This window comes from Theropithecus gelada, chromosome 19 (genome assembly GCF_003255815.1).
Source record: "Theropithecus gelada isolate Dixy chromosome 19, Tgel_1.0, whole genome shotgun sequence".
Classification (NCBI taxonomy): Eukaryota; Metazoa; Chordata; class Mammalia; order Primates; family Cercopithecidae; genus Theropithecus; species Theropithecus gelada.
This window is the reverse complement of record NC_037687.1, coordinates 10033822-10055905: the sequence shown is the minus strand read 5'-3', so window position 1 is coordinate 10055905 and position 22084 is coordinate 10033822. Positions and strand designations below refer to the sequence as shown.

The 22084-nt window shown below is 53.6% G+C and overlaps 2 protein-coding genes across 2 annotated transcripts; both read right to left on the bottom strand.

The window, feature by feature from the left end:
- Positions 1-400: 400 nt before the first annotated feature.
- On the bottom strand, positions 401-2020 carry ICAM4 (intercellular adhesion molecule 4 (Landsteiner-Wiener blood group)). The gene is made up of 3 exons (XM_025368401.1): positions 1581-2020; positions 1148-1450; positions 401-1000 (listed from the first exon to the last, which is right to left on the bottom strand). Exons 1-3 carry the CDS (start codon positions 1972-1974, stop codon positions 882-884), a joined length of 816 nt encoding a protein of 271 aa, XP_025224186.1. The 5' UTR covers positions 1975-2020; the 3' UTR covers positions 401-881.
- Positions 2021-2368: 348 nt separating this feature from the next.
- ICAM1 (intercellular adhesion molecule 1) lies at positions 2369-17396 on the bottom strand. Its single transcript, XM_025368396.1, has 7 exons — positions 16522-17396; positions 12655-12918; positions 5180-5485; positions 4661-4948; positions 4324-4578; positions 3955-4200; positions 2369-3868 (listed from the first exon to the last, which is right to left on the bottom strand). The coding sequence occupies exons 1-7, from the start codon at positions 16586-16588 to the stop codon at positions 3696-3698; spliced, it is 1599 nt and encodes a 532-aa protein (XP_025224181.1). The 5' UTR covers positions 16589-17396; the 3' UTR covers positions 2369-3695.
- Between the last annotated feature and the right edge of the window lie 4688 nt (positions 17397-22084).

The following is a 22084-nucleotide window of genomic DNA, read 5'->3' as shown; positions in this document are numbered from 1 at the left end:
TCCACGGGACCCTCCCCTCCCCACCATTCGTGGTCTCACCCCAGCATGGTAAGTTATTTTGGAGATGAATTATCGCTCCACAGTTGTTTGGCCTCCAGGAAAGCACAGGGTCTGAAGGTGGGGCTAGGATAGGAAACTTAACATCCAATCAGAGCTGCCGCGTGGTGGCGGCGGCGCCAATCAGGAAAGCCATACCATGAACCCCACCCTGCCCCTGCCTGTGGCCCTCCCGGGCCCGCGCTGATCCCACTCGATGATGCCAGCAGAAGGGGAGGTTTCTGTGACACCTGCTGGGGATACACAAAGTCTGGGGCTTCGGGACCCCAGGTGGGCCCTGAGTGAGGAAACCTCAGGTGCCCTCAGGGAGACAAGGTACTTGGAGAAAGTGATCGCAAAAAAAAAAAAAAAAAAAGTTCCTCCGAAGAATGGCAGTAATGTGGACCCCTAGGTCACAGGACAGAGGCTGGTTAAGGAAGTCTTTATTGATTCTGGAGGGTCCCCCCGCCAATATTTATTTTTATTTTTATTTTATTTTTGGAGATAGGGTCTTGCTCTGTACCCCAGGCTGGAGTGCAGTGGCACCATCAAGGCTCACTGCAACCTCGACTTTCAGGGCTCAAGCGATCCTCCCAACTTAGCCTCCCGGGTAGCTGGGACCACAGGTGCGGGCCGCCACACCCGGCTAATTTTTGTATTTTTTGCGTAGACGGGGTCTCACTATGTTGTCCAGGCTGGTCTCGAACTCCTGGGCTCAAGCGATTCTCCTGCCTCAGCCTCCCAAAGTGCTGGGATTGCAGGCGTCAGCCACCATGTCTGGCCGATTCCCCAAATGGTTCCATATTCCTCTTTTGCCTTGCTCAGCCGGCATAGAACATCCCCCTTTATGCCTGGGATTTCATAGGTAGGCACTTGCACAGGTACACAGAGCCCACAGCGAGGAGGATTCCCACAAGGGCAGCGATGGAAACGGAGGCCAAAGCTGTGGGCGCGGGGCTCCAAGCTGGGAGCAGGAGGTGAGAATTAGGAACGGAACACAGGGAGGTCTGTCGACCTGCGTGGAGCTCACGCTTGGTCTGTGCGCCCTCTCGGGGTCATAACTCTCTCTGCCCCCTTCCTCCTAGTCCCCAGGGTTACAGGGGTGCCTCACCGAGCATCAGTGTAACGGGTGCCGAGCTGTTGCGGACCACCAGGCCTTCGAGATTGAGGCGCGTGTGGCAGATCACGGGCTGCCAGAAGTCGCGGGGTCCAGCAGGAAACTCGTAGGTCAAGGTCACGTTGGCCAGATCCTGGTGGGTGTAGCGCTCCAGGCTTTCGGAATAGATGACCCGGCCGCCAAGCCTCAGGGTCACCACCAAGTAGCCCACCGGGAACACGTGCGTCACGTGGCAGCGCAAAGTGTATTGCCTGCCCTTTAAGACCGGAGGCTCCAAAATCACGCTGTGGGGCGGTTCTAAGGCAAGGGGGAGCCTCTGCGTGAGGGCCGCGGTCGCTCCCTAAAGAGCCGACTGTCAACTACCCTCCCCCCACCTCTTCCAGCCCCCTCCCCTCACCCCAGCCGGGACCGAGCCCCTGTCCCTCACTGTAGGCGGTGATCCTGGTGGTGGCCCAGCGTGTTTTTCCTGCGCAGGTGACGAGGCAGTGCGCGTGGGAGCTCCAGGCCCTCACGTCGAGCAGCTGGTAATACACCCAACCCGGCCCTCTGAGCGTCTTGCCCTGCCGCAGCCGAGTGCGGAGGCTGGAATTCTGCGGCTGGGGACAGCTGTTGCTGCAATTGAGCCACACTGACCTCCCCGGCGGCACAGCCACAAACTCCGGGTTCATGCGCACCCAGAAGGGCACTGAGGTCCCCGAGGGCGCGAGAGGGCTACCCTTGGGGCCTTGCGCCCGCTTAATCCGGCGTCCCAGCGCACACCCAACTCCCGGGTAGGCGGCCGCCAAAAAAAGCAGCAGCGACAGGGGGAACAGCGACCCCATGGCAAAAAGCCCAGACTAAGGGGCCCCGTGCCAGAGAGCCAGGGCCGGCTCTAGAGATAAGAAGGCCCGCAGCCCCGCCTCCTCGACTCCACCCTAGAGAGAGAGGGGAGGCCCCAACGGAGGGCCGGGGAGTCCTGCAAAAATTGCCCTCCCTCGGTCAAGAATGAGATTCCAGGCCTCATTGAAAACCAAATTTTTTTTCTGGAGAGGAGTCTTTAGTTTTCACTAGAGACCAGAAGGTCATAGAATCGTCCCAGATTTGGACCAGAACCTCAGGGTATGGCCATTAACCCACAATGTTTTCTTGGGAGAGGAAGTGGGAGGATCTGGCTGTGGCTGCTTAGAAAGGACTCCAGCTGGATATGACACCTCCCCTCAACTCACACAAGGCTGAGGCAGATAAGAAAGCTTTATTAACACAAAGGAAGTCTGGGCAATGTTGCAAGACCCTGTCTCTTAAAAAAAAAAAAAAAAAAATCAAATTTGCCTTGTGTGGTGGTGTAAGCCTATGGTCCCAGCTACTCAGGAGGCTGAGATGGGAGGATCACTTGAGCCCAGGAGGTCAAGGCTGCAGTGAACCATGATTGCACCACTGCACTCCAGCCTGGGTGACAGGGAGACCTTGTCTACACACACATACACACACACACACGCATGAGGCTTCCAAAGCTGGAAGGGAGTCCTCCAATACCTTGGCCCCCTTCCCCACTGCTTGCAGGACCCTGATCACTGCAGGAAACTGGAGCTGCAGAGTGCAAGCTCCCAGTGAAATGCAAACAGGACAAGAGGACAAGGCATAGGTTGGGCATAGTCCCTGGGCACTCATGTCCAGGAATGACCACTGAGTGTCATTGTGAACACTGGCAGAAATGTATGTGGGTGGGGAGTTGGCTAACAAAGGTGTCAGTTCTGGGGGGAAGGGAGGAATAAGGCCTCACTGGGTAATCCCTGAACCTGTAACCACTACTAGTCTATACAGTGCTTTTGTGCGGATAGAAAAATCACTCCTTCTGGGGAAAGGCAGGTTGGCCAATGAGAAGTCCCAGCCCCATTTGATCTTTTCACCAGGCACCCTCCTGCAGTGTACAACCTGTACAACTGTACCTGGTGACCTTGAATGTGATTAGGACTGGGAGCTCCGTGAGGCCAGAGACCTATGTTCATTTAGCCTACATAAAAGACACTCAATAAATAGCTGGTAAAATAACAAATGAATAAATACATATCATCAAGGGTTGGGGTCAGTAGACAGCAGTGCCCAAGCTGGCATCCTTCAGGAAGCGTGGGCCTTTGTGTTTTGATGCTACACATGTCTGTGGAGGGCCACTTCTTCCGTAAGTCTGTGGGGTCTCAGCATACCCAGCAGGCAGCAAGTTTCAGCATTTCCCGGCTGTATGTCCTCATGGTGGGGGTATGTCTCCCCCACCACTTCCCCTCTCGTCAGGCTAGACTTTGACATCCATCAATCAGGTCTCGAGTCTTGCTCCTTCCTCTTGGCTTAGTCATGTGACTACAGATCAGATGCGTGGCCTAGTGTTTTAGGTGTGCAGGTACCATGGCCCCAAATGTTGTCTGCATCTGACTGAGGACAATGCCCTGTCCTCTGGCATCCCAGGGCCAGTGGGTGTAGCTGCATGGCATACATCTTCTACTCTGTTCAGTGTGGCACCACTGCCACCGATATGGGAGGGCCGAGGAAGAGGCCCTGTCCTGGGATAGGTTCAGGGAGGCGTGGCTTGCGTGTTTGGTTTCATGGGGGTGCCGTTTTGAGCCTGTTGTAGTCTGTATTTCCTGATCTTCCGCTGGCGGTTGTAGAGGTAGGTGGCGACGCCTGCAGTACCCAGGATGACTGCGGCTGCTACCACAGGGATGATGACCACCTCATACCGGGGGGCTGTGGGGAGGATACAATGGGGGGTGAGGATTGCATCGGGTTCATGGCCCCTTCCCCCACCCAGCTGTGCACGCCGGCTCACTCACAGAGCACATTCACGGTCACCTCGCGGGTGACCTCCCCTCGAGTGCTCCTGGCCTGACAGAGGTAGGTGCCCTCAAGATCCCGAGTGACAGTCACTGATTGCCCAATGGGCAGTGGGAAAGTGCCATCCTTTAGACACTTGAGCTGGGGCAAGGGGTTCCCCCAAGCCTGGCACATTGGAGTCTGCTGGGAATTTTCTGGCCACGTCCAGTTTCCCGGACAATCCTTCTCGTCCAGTCGGGGTCCATCTGGAAAAACACAACAAGATGCCATGGAGGTGGGTAGGGGCAGGACTTGGAGGGCAAGACCTGATGGGACTTCAGGGATTGGGCTTTGGGGGATAGGGGTCATTGACCAGAAGCCCCACTCACACAGGACACGGAGCTCCCGGGTCTGGTTCTTGTGTACAAGCTGGCCGGCTACCTCCAGGGTTGCAGAGCAGGAGAAGCTGCGCCCGTTGTCCTCTGGGGTGGCTTTCAGCAGGAACTGGGCCCTCGGGCCCGGTGGCTGGGCTGGAACCCCATTCAGCATCACCTTGGCTCTAGGGTGGGCTTCACACTCCACTATCACCTCGGTCCCTTCTGAGACCTCTGGCTTGGTCAGATTCACGTTGGGTGCCGGAAAGCCTGGGATGAGCACACAGTGAGCCCCGTCCCGGATTCAGGTCACACCCCCGAGAAGCCCCGCTCCACCCCTGCCTCTTCTTACTGTATATGGTCACTGTCTGCCGTGTCTCCTGGGTCTGGGTCCCCAGCATTACTGCACACAACAGCTGCTGGGTGCCCTCCTCCTCTGCGGTCACCTTGACTGAGGCCTTGGCCGAGAGGGAGTTGTCGCCATAGGTGATTGTGGGATTCAACTTCTGGTCCCCCAGTGCCAGGTAGACCTGAGCCTCTGAGACTGGGAACAGCCCGTCCAGGGAACAGACCACGGTCCCCTGCGTGTCCACCTCTAGGACCTGGGGGCTGACAAGTTGTGGGGGAGTCGCTGGCAGGTCTAGGGAGAGAAGGAAGGTGTGAGCAGATGGGGATGGACATCCTGAAACCCTTCTCTGGGGCATTTCATTCCCCCTCCTGTGAGATCCTCTTCCAGGGTGACTCAGCAGCCTAGAACACACGCATCCCTTAGCCGGGGCCACACCCGTCTCAAAAGATCCTGCGGCCACAGGCACCCCATTGCAGGATACCCCACCTCCACCCTCTCCCTGCTGGCTTCTTCAATCCTTACCAAAGGTTTGGAGCTGGTGAGGAGCTGAGGTGTTCTCAAACAGCTTCAGCACATAGGGCCGCAGGTCCAGTTCAGTGCGGCACGAGAAATTGGCTCCGTGGTCATCTCTGCCCACGGGCACTGTGGTTGTGACCTCGGCGGGCTCCCCCACCGCTGACTGCCGGCTCAGCTCCTTCTCCCCACGGAGCAGCACCACAGTGAGGTTGGCCCGGGGTGCCCCACCCTCCACCTGGCAGCGTAGGGTAAGGTTCTTGCCCACCGGCTGCCAAGGGGGAAGGGGTGCCAGTTCCACCCGTTCTGGAGTCCCTGCAGGAAAACAGAGGTGGGGGTGTCTGGTGAACTGGACCTTGCTGCCTGCCTAACAGACAAACCGCACCTGCCTGGGAGCCCCACCTCTTCGGTATCTCCCCCAAACACTCCCAGACACCTAAGCAGATAGGAATGTCAAGTGAAAGCTGGTAAAAGGGACCTGAGTGTTTGTGAAGGGGATCAAAAATTCCTTATTCATGACAGCAGCATCTTAGAGTGAAAAGTGGAAAAGAACTTCAAAGTCAATTGCTAGGTGTCTGGTCAAATAAATCCAGCAGCCCAATGCACTAGACTGGGCAAACAGTAGCTCGATCTCGACTCACTGCAACCTCCGCCTCTGGGGTTCAGGCGATTCTCCTGCTTCAGCCTCCTGAGTAGCTCAGATTACAGGCACATATCACCATACCTGGTTAATTTTTGTATTTTTATTTTTAACCAATTAATTAATTTTTTAAACTGAGTCTCCTTCTGTCGCCCAGGCTGGAGGGCGATAGCGCAATCTTGGCTCACTGCAACCTCTGCCTCCTGGGTTCAAGCGATTCTCCTGCCTCAGCCTCCTGAGTAGCTGGGATAACAGGCATGCGCCACCACACCCAGCTAATTTTTGTATTTTTAGTAGAAATGTGGTTTCAGCATGTTGCCCAGGCTGGTCTCCAATTCCTGACCTCAAATGATCTGCCCACCCTGGCCTCCCAAAGTGCTGGGATTACAGGTGAGAGCAAATACACCTGGTCTAGACATTCTTTAAAACAAAACAAAACAAAACAAAACAAAACAAAACAAAACAAAAAACCTGTTAGCCAGGTGTGATGGCTCAGGCCGTAATCCTAGCACTTTGTGAGGCCAAAGCAAGAGGCTCACTTGAGGCCAGGAGTTTAAGACAAGCCTGGGCAACATAGGGAGACCCCCATCTCAAAGAAAAATAAAAAATAAACAGGTTGGCAGGGCGCGGTGGCTCATGCCTTTAATCCCAGAATTTTGGGAGGCCAAGGCGGGTGGATCACGAGGCCAGGAGTTCGAGACCAGACTGACCAACATAGTGAAACCCCATCTAAGCGATGAATTTCATGGTATTCTAAATCATATCTCAAGAAAGCAAGGCTGGAGCATGGTGGCTCACACCTGTAATTCCAGTACTTTGGGAGGCCAAGGCGGGATCATTTGAGGCCAGGAGTTCAAGGCTAGCTTGGGCAACATTGCGAGACCTCATTTCTCAAAAAAAATAAAAAATAAAAAATAAGCTGTGCTTCAGCCGGGCGCGGTGGCTCATGCCTGTAATCCCAGCACTTTGGGAGGCTGGAGCGGATGGATCACCTGAAGTCAGGAGTTCAAGACCAGTCTGGCCAGGCCAGGCGTGGTGGCTCACATCTGTAATCCCAACTCTTTGGGAGGCTGAGGCGGGCGGATCACGAGGTCAGGAGATCAAGACCACCTTGGCTAACACGGTGAAACCCCATCTCTACTAAAAATACAAAAAATTAGCTGGGCGTGGTGGTGGGCGCCTGTAGTCCCAGCTACTCGGGAGGCTGAGACAGGAGAATAGTGTGAAGCCGAGAGGCGGAGCTTGCAGTGAGCTGAGATCGTGCCACTGTACTCCAGCCTGGGTGACAGAGGGAGACTCCATCTCAAAAAAAAAAAAAAAAAAAAGGGGCCACACAGTGGCTCATGCCTGTAATCCCAACACTTTGGGAGGCCGAGGTGGGTGGATCACCTGAGTTCGGGAGTTCGAGACCAGCCTGACCAAAATGGAGAAACACCATCTCTACTAAAACCACAAAGTTAGCCTTGCGTGGTGGCGCACGCCTGTAATCCCAGCTACTCAGGAGGCTGAGGCAGGAGAATTGCTTGAACCTGGGGGGCAGAGGTTGTGGTGAGCCAAGATCGTGCCATTGCACTCCAGCCTGGGCAACAAGAGTGAAACTCCGTCTCAAAACAAACACCAAAAAAAAAAAAAAAAAAAAACAAGCTGGGCTTTCTGGCGGCCCACACCTGTAGTCCCAGCTACTCAGGAGGCTAAGGGTGGGAGGAGAATTTCTTGAACCTGGGAGTTGGAGGCTGCAGTCAGCTATGATTGTACCACTGTACTCCAGCCTGGGTGACAAAGTGAGACCCTGTGTCTAAAAATAAAACAGAAAGCTGTTAAGCTGTTAAAAAATATATATATATATGGTCAAGAAAACTCTGACTTCCAGCTCTTCTTTCTTACCACCTCCTACAGACTCTTACAGAACTTCAGGTACCCTCAAACCTCAGCCCCTAGAGGAAACCCAGCTCAGCTGCCTGGTGCAGAGGGGAGGGAGTCTCTCCTGCTCTCACCTCTCCTGACTCTGACCTTCAGTCCTTTACCAAATCCTGGTCACTGAAGTATTCAAATACTTGTCTGTCCTTCCCTTCTTGGATACGGTCACTGCCCACAACATGGGCCGCGTGGACAAGGACCATAGCCAACTGCTGTTTGGCTTCCGGTAAATCCAGCCTTCAGCTATCTAATCCCTGGCCTGCTCACAAACCCTCCAAGACTCCCTATCACCCCGAGAAGGGAAGTCCCAGCTCCTCCACCTGGCATTCAAGGCACTGCCAACCTCACCCCTCCTCCCATCAATCAACTTTTTTTTTTTTAGGGGTAGGGTCTCTCTCTGTCATCCCGGCTGGAATGCAGTGGTGTAATCATAGCTGACTGTAACCTCACATTCCTGGGCTTGACCAGGCTCAGTGACTCACATCTGTAATCCCAGCACTTTGGGAAGCCGAGGCAGGAGGATCACTTGAGGTCAGGCGTTCAAGACTAGCCTGGCTAACATGGTAAAACCCTATCTCTACTAAAAATACAAAAAAATTAGCTGGGCATGATGGTGGGCACCTGTAATCCCAGCAACTCGGGAGGCTGAGGCAGGAGAATCGGTTGAACCCAGGAGGCGGAGGCTGCAGTGAGCCAAGATGGCACCACTGCACTCCAGCCTGGGCCACAGAGAGAGAATCCATCTCAAAAAAACAAAAACAAAAAAATACCTGGGCTCAAATGATCCTCTCACTTGAGCCTCCAGAGTAGTTGAGAGTCCAAGCATATGCCACTGTACGCTGCCAATTTTTTAATTTTTTCTTAGAGACAGGGTCTCACTATGTTGCCCAGACTGGTCTCGAACTCCTGGGCTCAATCAATCCTCTTGCTTTGGCCTCCCAAAGCACTGGGATTACAGGTGTGAGCCACTGCACCTGGCCCACACTAACCTAACCTACCTCCTCCTCCTCCTGCCCCCATCAAGATTCCTCCCTGCTCCAAACTTTTGCCCAGGCTATTCCCCCTGCCCAGAATGCCTGTCTTTATGAACTCCTACACATCCTTCAAAGCCCAGCTAGTGGTCACCTCCTCTAAGAATTACACCTCTAACCTATTTGGAGAAGATTGAGCCATCCAGGGAGGCTTCTTTATGTTTACACCAGGGGTGGTGCGAGACTAAGCTACAGTCTCTCTCAGGTAACACCCTCCCACACACCTTTTACTCCTTTGCTACCTGTGCCAGCCATCTGCTCCATTTCACAGAGGTAAAAACTCAGGCAAAGTGGGGCACCGACAGTCATAGAGGGAGAAATGTGGCAGAGCCAGGTCTCAAACCTGGAATTCTACGCTCTCAGCTATCAGGCAGAGGCAGGAGCGGTGGCTCAAGACTGTAATCCCAGCACTTTGGGAGGCTGAGGCGGGTGGATCACCAGAGATCTGGAATTCGAGACCAGTCTGGTCAACTTGGTGAAACCCTGTCTCTACTAAAAATACAAAAATTAGCCAGGCATGGTGGCGGGTGCCTGTAATCCCAGCTACTAGAGAGGATGAGGCAGGAGAATTGCTTGAACCTGGGAGATGGAGGTTGCAGTGATCCAGCCTGGGCAACATAGCAAGACTCTGTCTCAAATAAAAACAAAAACAAAAACAAAAAAACAACTTATCAGAGATGCAGAAAAGACCTTCAAAGAGGTTTCCCTGGGGGTTTCAGAAGCTGCTTGGAATGTTCAGGGACTTCCCTCACCTGGGAAGGTCAGCATCTGCTCACCCACCCTCCAAATCAGGAGCAAAGCTGATCATTTACCCAGAGGCTTCCTTGTCCTGACACAATGATAGGAGAATGTCCTTTGTCCCTCACCGTGTCATTTTACCCATCAGAGGAGGTCTCACCTGATTGCAAAGTAAACACAGAAGCCATGTCCCCCACACTGTTAAAGGCCTTGCTAGGACTAGAACCCAAGGCTAATCCCAAAGCCACTTGGCCAGTTTTTATTTTTTAGAGACAGGGTCTCTCTCAGTCACCCAGGCTGGAGTGCAGTGGTGTCATCACGGCTCACTGCAGCCTGGACATCCCGGGCTCAGGCGATCCTCCCACCTCAGCCTCCTGAGTATCTGGGACTACAAGTATGCCACCCACGCTTGGCTAGGTTTTTTATTTTTTGTAGCTATGGGGTCTTGCTGTGTTGCCCAGGCTGGTGTCCAACTCCTGGCCTCCAAGCAATCCTCCTACTTCGGCCTCCTAAATTGCTGGGATTATAGGCATATAGAGCCACTGTGCCTGGCCTGCCCAGTGCTCTTCTGTTTTTTCTTCTTTGATTTTTTTTTTTTTTTGAGACGGAGTCTCACTCTGTTGCCCAGGCTGGAGTGCAGTGGCCGGATCTCAGGTCACTGCAAGCTCCGCCTCCCGGGTTCACACCATTCTCCTGCCTCAGCCTCCTGAGTAGCTGGGACTACAGGCGCCCGTCACCACGCCCGGCTAGTTTTTTGTATTTTTTAGTAGAGACGGGGTTTCACCGTGTTAGCCAGGATGGTGTCGATCTCCTGACCTCGTGATCCGCCCGTCTCGGCCTCCCAAAGTGCTGAGATTACAGGCTTGAGCCACCGCGCCCGGCCCTTGTTTTGTTTTCATTTGAATTCCTTATTTTGGCCTTGGTAACTAATTCCCACCATTCAAAGTCCCCAAAGTAGGAAGAACGCAAAGAGAATTCTCAGCTGGGTGCGGTGGCTAATGCCTGTAATCCCAGCCTTTGGGAGGCCGAGGCAGGCAGATCACAAGGTCAGGAGATCGAGACCAGCCTGGCCAACATGATGAAACTCCGTCTCTACTAAAAATACAAAAATTAGCCAGGCGTGGTGGTGGGCGCCTGTAATTCCAGCTACTTGGGAGGCTGAGGCAGGAGAATCGCTTGAACCCAGGAGGGAGAGGTTGCAGTGAGCCGGGATCACGTCATTGCACTCCAGGCTGGGGACACTGCAAGACTCCGTCTCAAAAAGACAACAACAACAAAAAAGAATTCTCGATCGGGCGCAGTGGCTCACGTTGTAATCCCAGCACTTTGGGAGGCCGAGGCGGGTGGATCACCTGAGGTTGGGGTTCAAGACCAGCCTGACCAACATGGAGAAACCCTGTCTCTACTAAAATTACAAAATTTGCCAGGCGTGGTGGCTCGTGCCTATAATCCCAGCTACTTGGGAGGCTGAGGCAGGAGAATCACTTAAACTCGGGAGGCAGGGGTTGCAGTGAGCAGAGATCGTGCCATTGCACTCCAGCATGGGCAACAAGAGTGAAACTCTGTCTCAAAAAAAAAAAAAAATGAATTCTTCACACCCAAATCCTCTCCCACAGCCTCGCAGCCTGTCTTCTCATAGCCAACTAATATTGTCATTTCTCCCACTTCCTTTTAGGACTATTTTATACATAAATACAGCCACCCCGAAACTGCCCCTTTGCCACTCCCTAATGTGAGGGTGGCATGCCATTCATATTCAACATACCTTCTTTCGTTTCTTTTCTTTTTTTTTTTTGAGACAGAGTTTCACTCTTCTTGCCCAAGCTGGAGTGCAATGGCGCAATCTCGGCTCACCGCAACCTCTGCCTCCCAGGTTCAAGAGATTCTCCTGCCTCAGTCTCCCAAGTAGCTGGGATTACAAGTATGTGCCACCATGCCTGGCTAATTTTTTTTTTTGTATTTTTAGTAGAGACGGGGTTTCTCCATGTTGGTCAGGCTGGTCTCGAACTACTGACCTCAGGTGATCCGCCCATCTCAGCCTCCCAGAGTGCTGGGATTACAGGCATAAGCCACTGCGCCCAGCCACCTTCTTTCATTTTGACTTTACAATACACCCCAGAGCTTATTCTTTTTCGGTTCACAGGAACTTCCTGATTCTTCTACACGGTCGCATGCTATTCTGTGGTATGGCCAAGCCATGCTTTCTCTCTCTAGCCTTTCCCATTTGCCCTTTGTACAAAGTGGCGGTGAATAGTGCCATAACTCCCACCACTTCCCTTGTAGGTAGGGACACCTATAGACCTCTTTCCAGGACTGGGTTTTTTTTTTTTTTTTTTTTGCTGTTTTTTTGTTTTTGTTTTTGAGACAGGGTCTCACTCTGTCTTCCATGCTGGAGTGCAGTGGCATGATCATAGCTCACTGCAGCCTCCATCTCCCTGGGCTCAGGTGATCCTCCCACCTCAGCCTCAGGAGTACCTGGGATTACAGATTTATGCCACCATGCCTAGCTAATTTTTTTTTTTTTTTTGAGACACAGTCTCACTCTGTCACCCAGGCTGGCTAGAGTGCAGTGGCATGATCTCAGCTCACTGCAACCTCCGCCTCCTGGGTTCAAGTGATTCTCCTGCTTCAGCCTCCCGGGGATGGACTATAGGCACACTCCACCATGCCTGGCTGATTTTTTTGTTTTTTTGGTTTTTTGGTTTTTTTTTTTTGAGACAGAGTCTTGCTCTGTCGTCCAGGCTGGAGTGCAGTGGCCGGATCTTGGCTCACTGCAAGCTCCGCCTCCCTGGTTCACGCCATTCTCCTGCCTCAGCCTCCTGAGTAGCTGGGACTATAGGCGCCCGCCGCTTTGCCCGGCTAGTTTTTTTGTATTTTTGTTTTGTAGAGATGGGGTTTCACCGTGTTAGCCAGGATGGTCTCGATCTCCTGACCTCGTGATCCACCCACCTCAGCCTCCCAAAGTGCTGGGATTACAGGCATGAGCCACCGTGCCTGGCCTAAAGGGACTTTCTAAGGATGTCCCCACCTGCCCTTCAAGGAGCCCCCCTTGACCCTACCAGCAAGTAACAAAGATTCCCCCAGGCCACTGCAGGTGCCCCTCTACGTCTCTCCCACTCCAGTCTGCCTAGTCCAGCCCTCCGGGCTCAGTTACTCACAGTACACGGTGAGGAAGGTTTTAGCTGATGACTGCCCATCAGGGCAGTTTGAATAGCACATTGGTTGACTATCCTCCTGCACATTGCTCAGTTCATACATCTTCCAGTTGTTTCCACCTGGGAGTATCTCCTTTTTAGGCAACGGAGTCTCCATGCCCAACAAGATGGGCTGGTCACAGGAGGCACTGCAATTCACTTTCACGGAGCCTCCCCGGGGCAGGATGACTTCTGGGGGGAACACAGATGTCTGGGCATTGCTAGGTCCTAGAAGAAACGAGGTAAGAGGTGACAGGCATTACAAATCAGGTTCATCAATGGGAATGTGCGCCCAGCCTGCGCCGGGTGCTGGAGGCACAGCCTCAACAAGACAATACTTTGCCTTCGATGTGGAAGTTAAAGAGAAAATTCATGAGCAGGCCAGGCATGGTGGCTCACGCCTGTAATCCCAGCACTTTGGGAGCCAAGGTGGGCAGATCACTTGAGGTCAGGAATTTGAGATCAGCCTGGCCAACATGGCGAAACCTCGTCTCCACTAAAAATACAAAAATTAGCCGGTCATGGTGGGATGTGCCTGTAGTCCCAGCTATTTGGGAGGCTGAGGCACAAGAATCACTTGAACCCGGGAGGCGGAGGTTACAGTGAGCCAAGATTGTGCCACTGTACTCCAGACTGAGCAACAGAACGAGGCTCTGTCTCAAAAAAAAAAAAAAAATTATGAGCAAACAAGATAATTAATAACTGATGTTAATATGAGCTTTGACAAAAACAAAACAGGGTGATAGAATAGACAGTGCCTTGGTGACAGGGTAATATTTCAGCAGAGATCGAAATGATGAGAAAGGGCTGGCTGTCCAGAGAAAAGGGAAGTAAGTTCCAGGCAAGTACAGAGGTCCTCGGGCAGGGTGGCTGGAGCTAAGTGAGCAAGGATGAAGAGCGGGAGATCAATTAAGGAAGATCCCATGGGCACTGAAGGCCATGCTAAAGATGTGTGCTGGTATTTATTATTATTATTATTTTTGAGATGGAGTCTCGCTTTGTCACTCAGACTGGAGTGCAGTGGCGCGATATCAGCTCACTGCAACCTCCGCCTCCCAGGTTCAAGTGATTCTCCTGCCTCAGCCTCCAGAGTATCTGGCACTAAGGCAAGCACCACCACACCTGGCTAATTTTTGTATTTTTAGTAGAGACGGGGTTTCGCCACGTTGGCCAGGCTGCTTTCAAACTCCTGGCCTCAAGTGATCTGCCCACCTCAGCCTCCCAAAGTGCTGGGATTACAAGGTGTGAGACACCGTGCCCGGCCACATGTGTTCTTTATACTTAGGGCAATAGGGAGCCATAGGAGGATTTTAGCCATCGGTTTTTTTGTTTTTTTAACAGGTCTCCCTCTGTCACCCAGCCTGGAATACAGTGGTACAATCATAGCTCACTGTAACCTTGAACTCCTGGGCTCAAGTGATCCTCCCACCTCAGCCTCCCAAGTAGCTGGGACTACAGGACACCACCATACCTGGCTAATATTTGAAAAACATTTTTGTAGACATGGGGTCTCCCTATGTTGCTAAGGCTGATCTCAAACTCTTCGCCTCAAGCGATCCTCCAACCTAAGCCTCCCAAAATGCCAGGATTACAGGTGTGAGTCACTGTGTCCAACCAGATTTTAACGTGAAGTTGGTGCCCTCCTCCCTCCCAAGAAGTAAGGTGGAGAGAGTCAGCCCTCCAGGAATCAGACTGGCTCCTCACTCCCTGAGACACGTAGCTTCCCCCTCTTTGGGCCTCAATTTCCCCATCTGTAAGGTGTGTGAGTATAGCCACCCTGTTCCTTGCTAATACAAGTAACTCAGCACAGGGCAGGTAGCAACTGGCTACCTTGCAGGTAAGGGTAGGTAAGAAAGGGGCTGCCGGGAGTGGTGGCTCACACCTGTAATCCCAGCACTTTGGGAGGCCGAGGCGGGCGGATCACGAGGTCAGGAGATCAAGGCCATCCTGGCTAACACCGTGAAACCCTGTCTCTGCTAAAAATACAAAAAAATTAGCCGGGCGTGGTGGCGGGCGCCTGTAGTCCCAGCTACTCCGGAGGCTGAGACAGGAGAATGGCGTGAACCCAGGAGGCAGAGCTTGCAGTGAGCCGAGATAGTGCCACTGCACTCCAGCCTGCGGGATGAGCAAGACTCCATCTGAAAAAAAAGGAGAAAAGAAAGAGAGAAAGAGAAAGAAAGAAAGAAAGAAAGGAAGGAAGGAAGGAAGAAAGGGCTTACAGGGTGGGCACTGTGGCTCATGCATGTAATCCCAGCACTTTGGGAGGCTGAGGTGGGCAGATCATGAGGTCAGGAGATCAAGACCATCCTGGCTAACACAGTGTTTAGCCGGGCGTGGTGGCACACGCCTGTAGTCCCAGCTACTCAGGGAGGCTGAGGCAGAAGAATCGCTTGAACCTGAGAGGTAGAGGTTGCAGTGAGCCCAGACCGCGCCACTGCACTCCAGCCTAGGCGACAGAGTGAGACTCTGTTTCAAAAAAAGGAAGGAAGGAAGGAAAGAAGGAAGGGAGGGAGGGAGGGATGGATGGATGGAGGGATGGAGGGAGAGCAGGCGGCAGGGTGGGCCTATTTGGATTAGGTCCCTCAGATTCTGCTGCCTCCAAAGGTGGGAAAAAATGTCTGAGCCCAGCACTGCCCCACTTCAAAGATTCTTGTCTAGGATTTGTTCTATCTTGGATAGGGGTGTGAGAACATTGACTCCATATATTTTCCAAGGAAGATTCTGGGACCATTCCCATTTCATAAAGGGAAATGGTTACTCAGTTAGAAAGCAGTGCGATCTGAGTCTGAGTCTGGATCAGAACGCTTTGTTTTTTGAGACCAAATCTCTCTATGTCTCCCAGGCTGGAGTGCAGTGGCACCATCTCAGCTCACTGCAACCTCCGCCTCCTGGGTTTAAGGGATTTTCCTGCCTCAGCTTCCCGAGTAGCTGGGATCACGGGTGCCCACTGCCATGCCAGCTAATTTTTGTATTTTTAGTAGAGACCGGCTTTTGCCACGTTGGCCAGGCTGGTCTCCAACTCCTGACCTTAAGTGATTCACCCGTCTGGGCCTCCTAAAATGTCAGGATTACAGGCATGAACCACCACGCTGGCCTGGATCTGAGGCTTTGTTGAGCTGTTAACCAAGCTGTCAATCTCTCACCTTCCTGGTTCCCCAAACTTACACCACCTTGAAAGATCCTCTGACCCCTTCCCTCTGCCCTAGCTAGGCTGGAGCTGGGGGAGGGTGTGCTGGCGCCTCCCACTTCTCAGCCTTGGGCCACGGATAAGTCAGCTCTGGAATTCCCCTGAGTAGAAGCAGCCCTGGACTTCCCCAGGGGCAGAGAGGATGAGGAACAGAATATACATCTTGAAGTGGGTGGGGGTCCCTTAAGCCTTGTTGGGTTGGCACACAGCCAAGTTCCCAAACCATCATGATTGAGTCCTGGGGCCAGGTGCTGTGCTGGGCCAAGATACCCTGCCAGGTGGCTGCTATGACGTTTCCCGTTTTACAGCTGAGAAACTGAAGTTTAAGAGACCCAATCTAGCCAAGCAAGGCGGTGGCTCACCCTAGAGCCCAGGAGTTCAAGACCGGCCTGGGCAACAAAATGAGGTCTGCCCCTCCCCTCCATCTCCAACCCCCTTTTTCAAAGCTGCAATGTATAGCCCGAGGCCACACGTGGAGGTGATGCAGGGTCTGGATTCGAACCCACTGACTGTTGCCTTTCAATCGCTGTCTCTAGCCTGCCTTCCCATAAACAGCTACCTAAGTATGCATGACCTGACCTGGGAACCGGTCCTCCGGGAGTTTTGCGGAGCTGGCCCGATGGCAATCCCCACTCCTGACTCACCTAGGAGCAGAGCCCCGAGCAGGACCACGAGTGTGGGCAGCGCGGGCTGGGGGCCGCTGGGAGCCATAGCGAGGCCGAGGTTGCAGCTCTGAGTAGCAGAGGAGCTCAGCGTCGAGTGGGACGCAGTGGGGCGCGCGGTCCTTTATAGCGCTAGCCACCTGGGGGCTAAGGGGCGGTGCTGCTTTCCCGGAAACCTCGCGCCTTCCCCTCCGGAACAAATGCTGCTGTATTTCCGGACTGAGAGGGTGCCAGGGCCGAGCAGGGTCGTCCTCCCTCTTTGGCCGCTGCAGCTCCGGAATTTCCGAGCTAAAGCAATCGGGCGGCGGTGGCGGGGCGATGACCCCAGGGGCTGCTCCCGGTCCACAGGCCTCCCGTTCCCCCGCCAGGCTAAGCTTGAATCACGGTCTACACCGCGCTAAGCGGTTTATTAAGTACTGTTAAATACTGCCAACTACCCCGGAGAGTGGGGACTGTTACTGTGTCCATTTCACAAAGCAGTAAACTGAGACTCCAGGCTGCGAAGGGATCCGAACTCAAGTCCTCTCTCTCCAGTTTACGCAGGCCTCTTTAATCGAGTGGATGAGCCCCTTGCCTGGGTGGGGGACCAGGAATCTTCCCCGGGCTCCCTCCACTGAGGGGTGCCCCTCCCCCTAGGGTCACGTCCCCACCCAGCTGACACGGGCATTTCTCAAGAAGCGGCCAGAGCAGAGCCAGGCAACTCCCGGCTAACGCGAACCGTGGGAGTAACGATGCGCGGTCTCAACACGTCCGGGGAAATCGGTGTCCTCTCTCTACACCCGTGGGCACTCACACCCCCGCGGCCTCCTCGCTTCCCCTTTCGGCCTTGGCCGCGGGAGCGTCTTTACAGCTCCCAGAAAAAGGAAGGAAGCTGCGTGATCCCCACGCGCCAAGCCCTTCCGCTGGCGTCCCAGGCTCCGCGGGGAAACTGAGGCGGCTAGCTTGGATCTTGACGAGGGAGGAGAGGGGGGCGCTCGAAACCCCTGCCTGTCGCTGGGAAACTGAGGCAGCAGCCCCCAGGCGCCGAGGCGAGGCAGGGAGAAGGGGCGCTCGAACCCCTTCCTGCAGCTGGGAAACAAGGCAGCCCTCAGGCTCCGAGGTGAGGCAGGGAGAGGGGGTGCTCGAACCCCTGCCCTCCGCGCGAGGCTCCCGCAACCCAGGCGCGTGCATTAAATATGAGTGGGTGTTTGCTTGGCCACCGCCTGTGCGTGTGACCCCAAGACTCGACATCCACCACGTCGAGGCTGGGGACTCTGAAGTCTCCAAGCGCCGAGCCGCGCCGCCTAAGGCTTTCCTGTTGTGGGGCGCGCGCGGCGTCGCCGTGGAGATCTCAGAGGGGCCAGGGAGGTCGCGCAGCAGAAAGGGAAGCGAAGGGGCCCGGGACGCGCAGGCCCTTCCTATCGGGGAAGGGGGCTGCGAGTCACTGGCCATCCAGGGACGCATATTTTCCCCGCCTCGGTCATTCCCAAGGAATTTCCACGGGGATATTTTTTTCTTGGGGGGCTGAGGGGTACTGAATTCCCGCCCCGGAACGGCCTGAGCAAAGTCACAGAGTGGGACTGGGGACGTCCCTGGTCCTCAGACGGCCTGGGAAAATCCTGCGCCACGGGTTCTTCCTCGGGCGGGTTCTACGAACTCGCGCCCCAGCCCGAGGTGCGCGGGCGGCGAGCTCCCCCGCGCGGTCCAAGTCCCACTTGCAGCCACAATGGCGCCGTTCTTTTCTCAACATGTGGCTCAATGTTTATTAAGCGCCTACTGTGTGCTTGGCATCCTTTCAGGTACTGGGGACGCAAGAATGAACAGAGTCAGACAAAAATCCAGCTGGGCGCGGTGGCTCCCGTCTGTGATCCCAGCCTTTTGGGAGGCCGAGATGGGAGGATCCCTTGAGCCCAGGAGTTCAAGACCAGCCTGGGCAACATAGGGAGACCCCGTCTTTACACAAAATACAAAAATTAGCCGAGTGTGGTGGTGCACCCCTGTAATTCCACCTACTTGGGAGGCTGAGGCAGGAGAATCTCTTGAACCCGGCAGGCGGAGGTTGCAGTGAGCCAAGATCCATGCACTGCACTCCAGCCTGGGTGACAGAGTGAGACTCTGCCTCAAAAAAAAAAAAAAAAAAAAAAAAAAAGGAACATCCAGGAGACAAGCGTGGCTGGAGCAGGCTTAGCAAAGGAAGAGACTGGAGGAGAGGAGCAGGCAGGGAGATGACAGGGCAGATAAGTGAAAGTGCCTGTCACCTGGGGAGGACTTTGTTGTTTTGTCTGTTTCTGAACCCCAGTCTCATTCTGTCACCTGGGCTGGAGTGCAGTGGCGTGATCTCGGCTCACTGCAACCTCTGCCTCTCAGGTTCAAGTGATTCTCCCTCCTCAGCCTACCGACTAGCTGGGGCTACAGGGGTGCGTCACCATGCCTAATTTTTGTATTTTTAGTAGAGATGGGGTTTCGCCAGGTTGGTCTCTAGCTCCTGACCTCTGGTGATCCACCCACCTTGGCCTCCCAAAGTGCTGGGATAACAGACTTGAGCCACCATGCCCGGCCAGGACTTTGGTTTTTATGCCCAGTGAGGTGGGAGCTATGGAGGGTTGTGAGCGGAGGAAGGACCTTGCCCTGACTCAAGTGTTCACAGGGGCCCAGTTGAGGCTTCAAGAGCTGCAACTAGGAAATGGGAGAGGTGGTGACTGTTGTAGTCCAGATGAATAATGGGGCCTGGACTGGGCAGTGTGCTTGGAGAAAGGGCTGAATTTGACATCCGTTTTGGAGACTGGGCCAACTGGAGGTGCTGGGACAAGGGGGATAACTCCTTGATCAGGGTCCGAGCCTTTTTGAGATGGGAGTGGGATGGCCTTGGTGGGGGGCAGGCTGGCAGAGGGAGGAGGCACCTACCAGTCCTCTGCTCCTTTAAGCTTTTTCTCAGGGAAAACGGAAGCAGAGATTCCCCAGACCTTTGCTTCTATCTCCAGGAAGGGCAGGGCTTCCTCCCGGGTGCCAGGCAGTCTCAGGCAGGCCAAAGAATGGCCTCAGACCAGAGGCTGCCTACCGAGGGCAGAAGCCATCCCAGGGTGTCCCGTGCAACCGCCTTGCATTTCCCTCAGCCTGTAATGCTCTTCTCTTCATCCCCAACAAGGCTGGCTCCTCCTGTCTTGTGGCCTGAGCTTTCTGCTAAAATAATATCCCCCTACTCCATCCTGGGCCACATCCTGGGCGTTCCTTTACACTCACCTTAATATTTGAATTGCTGAACTCTTCACTTGCTGAATTTCTTTTTTATTTTTTTGAGACAGAGTCTCGCTCTGTCACCCTGGCTAGAGTGCAGTGACACGATCTTGGCTTGCCACAACCCCTGCCTCCTAGGTTTAAGTGATTCTCCTGCCTCAGCCTCCCAAGTAGCTGGGATTACAGGCGTATGCCACCAGGCCCAGCTAATTTTTGTGTTTTTAGTAGAGACAGAGTTACACCATGTTGGCCAGCCTGGTCTCGAACTCCTCACCTCAAGCGATCCACCCACCTTGGCCTCCCAAAGGGCTGGGCTGGGATTCCAGACATGAGTCACTGCTCCCGGCCTATTTAGATTTTTTTTTTTCTTTTTCTTTTCTTTTTTTTTTTTTTTTTTTTTTTGAGACGGAGTCTCACTCTGTCGCCCAGGCTGGAGCGCAGTGGCCGGATCTCAGCTCACTGCAAGCTCCGCCTCCCGGGTTTACGCCATTCTCCTGCCTCAGCCTCCCGAGTAGCTGGGACTACAGGCGCCCACCACCTCACCCGGCTAGTTTTTTGTATTTTTTAGTAGAGACAGGGTTTCACCATGTTAGCCAGGATGGTCTCGATCTCCTGACCTCGTGATCCGCCCGTCTCGGCCTCCCACAGTGCTGGGATTACAGGCTTGAGCCACCGCGCCCGGCCTTCTTTTTTTTTTTTTTTAGACAAAGTCTTGCTCTGTTGCCCAGGCTGGAGTGCAGAGGTGTGATCTTGGCTCGGCTCACTGCAACCTCCCAGGTTCGAGAAATTCTGCCTCAGCCTCCCAAGTAGCTGGGATTATAGCTGCCCACCACCATGCTATTTTTTTTTTTTTTTTTTTCTGAGATGGAGTCTTGCTCTGTGACCCAGGCTGGAGTGCAGTGGCACGATCTCGGCTCACTGCAATCTCCACCTCCCAGGTTCAAGTGATTCTCCTGCCTTAGCCTCCCAAGTAGCTGGGACTACAGGTGCGTGTCACCACGCACAGCTAATTTTTTGTATGTTTAGTAGAGACAGGGTTTCACCGTGTTAGCCAGGATGGTCTTGAACTTCTGATCTCATGATTTGCCCGCCTCAGCCTCCCGAAGTGCTGGGATTGCAGGCCTGAGTCACCGCACCCAACCAACTTTTGTATTTTTATTTTACTTTTTATTTTATTTATGTATATTTTTGCGACGCAGTCTTGCTCTGTCTGTCACCCAGGCTGGAGTGCAGTGGTGCAATCTTGGCTCACTGCAACCTCCACTTCCCAGGTTCAAGCAATTCTCTTGCCTCAGCCTCCCAGGTAGCTGAGATTACAGGTATGCGCCACCACAACCAGCTAATTTTTGTATTTTTAGTAGAGACGAGGTTTTACCATGTTGGCCTGGCAGGTCTAGAACTCCTGACCTCAGGTGATCCACCCACCTTGGCCTCCAGAACGCGTGAGCGCCACTGTGCCTGGCAGACCTTATCTTTGATTACAGATTTCTTCTGGGGAATAGCTTAGTCTGTGGTTTTGTTTTTCAAAACTCTGCTTCAGCAAAGATGTGGGGGGAAAAAAAGGCTACGGAAACTCATCTGATTCCGGTTATGATGATGGAAGACAGCCACCAGGAAACTCTCCCGGAAGAATGGGCCGGATCAATAATCTGAGTGGTCCCAGTCCTCCAATGGCTGATGAATGAGGAAGGTAAATATCTGTTCTAAGAAGCAGACAACTGGACATGCACATTCATAGCAGAAGGAAACCATCAAGAGGTAGAGGGAAGGTGGGGTGCAGTGGCTCACCCCTGTAATCCCAGCCCTTTTGGAGACCGAGGTGGGAAGATTACTTGAGGTCAGGAGTTCAAGACCAGCCTGGGCAACACAGCGAGAGCCCGTCTCTACAAAAAAAAATAAAAAATACAATTTAAGGCCGGGTGCAATGCCTCACACTTGTAATCCCAGCACTTTGGGAGGCCAAGGCAGGCAAATCACCTGAGGTCAGGAGTTCGAGACCAACCCGGCCAACATGGTGAAACCCCGTCTCTACTAAAAATACAAAAATTAGCCGGGCATGGGGACGCGCACCTGTAATCCCAGCTACTCAGGAAGCTGAGGCAGAAGAATTGCTCGAACCTGGGAAGCAGAGGTTGCAGTGAGTCAAAATCACGCCACGGGACTCCAACCTGGGCAACAGAGTGAGACTCTGTCTCAAAAAAAAAATAATAAAATAAAATTTAAAAAGTGGAGGGCTGATCATGCTGGACAAGCAAATAAAATGTGTATGTCTAAACAACAGTTGCTGACCAGGCAGCTGTCATCCCAGCACTTTGGGAGGCCGAGGTGGGTG

What these genes read in the sequence shown, in the direction of transcription:
- ICAM1 (XM_025368396.1), bottom strand. Translation starts at nt 16,588, where the DNA reads ATGGCTCCCAGCGGCCCCCAGCCCGCGCTGCCCACACTCGTGGTCCTG. An exon ending in TCACCAGCTCCAAACCTTTG is followed by an intron (nt 4,949 to 5,179) that starts GTAAGGATTGAA and finishes TTCTCTCCCTAG; the next exon opens with ACCTGCCAGCGACTCCCCCA. An exon ending in GGTGACCGTGAATGTGCTCT is followed by an intron (nt 3,869 to 3,954) that starts GTGAGTGAGCCG and finishes TCCTCCCCACAG; the next exon opens with CCCCCCGGTATGAGGTGGTC.
- ICAM4 (XM_025368401.1), bottom strand. Translation starts at nt 1,974, where the DNA reads ATGGGGTCGCTGTTCCCCCTGTCGCTGCTGCTTTTTTTGGCGGCCGCC. An exon ending in CACCAGGATCACCGCCTACA is followed by an intron (nt 1,451 to 1,580) that starts GTGAGGGACAGG and finishes CCCTTGCCTTAG; the next exon opens with AACCGCCCCACAGCGTGATT. An exon ending in ACCCGTTACACTGATGCTCG is followed by an intron (nt 1,001 to 1,147) that starts GTGAGGCACCCC and finishes TCCTGCTCCCAG; the next exon opens with CTTGGAGCCCCGCGCCCACA.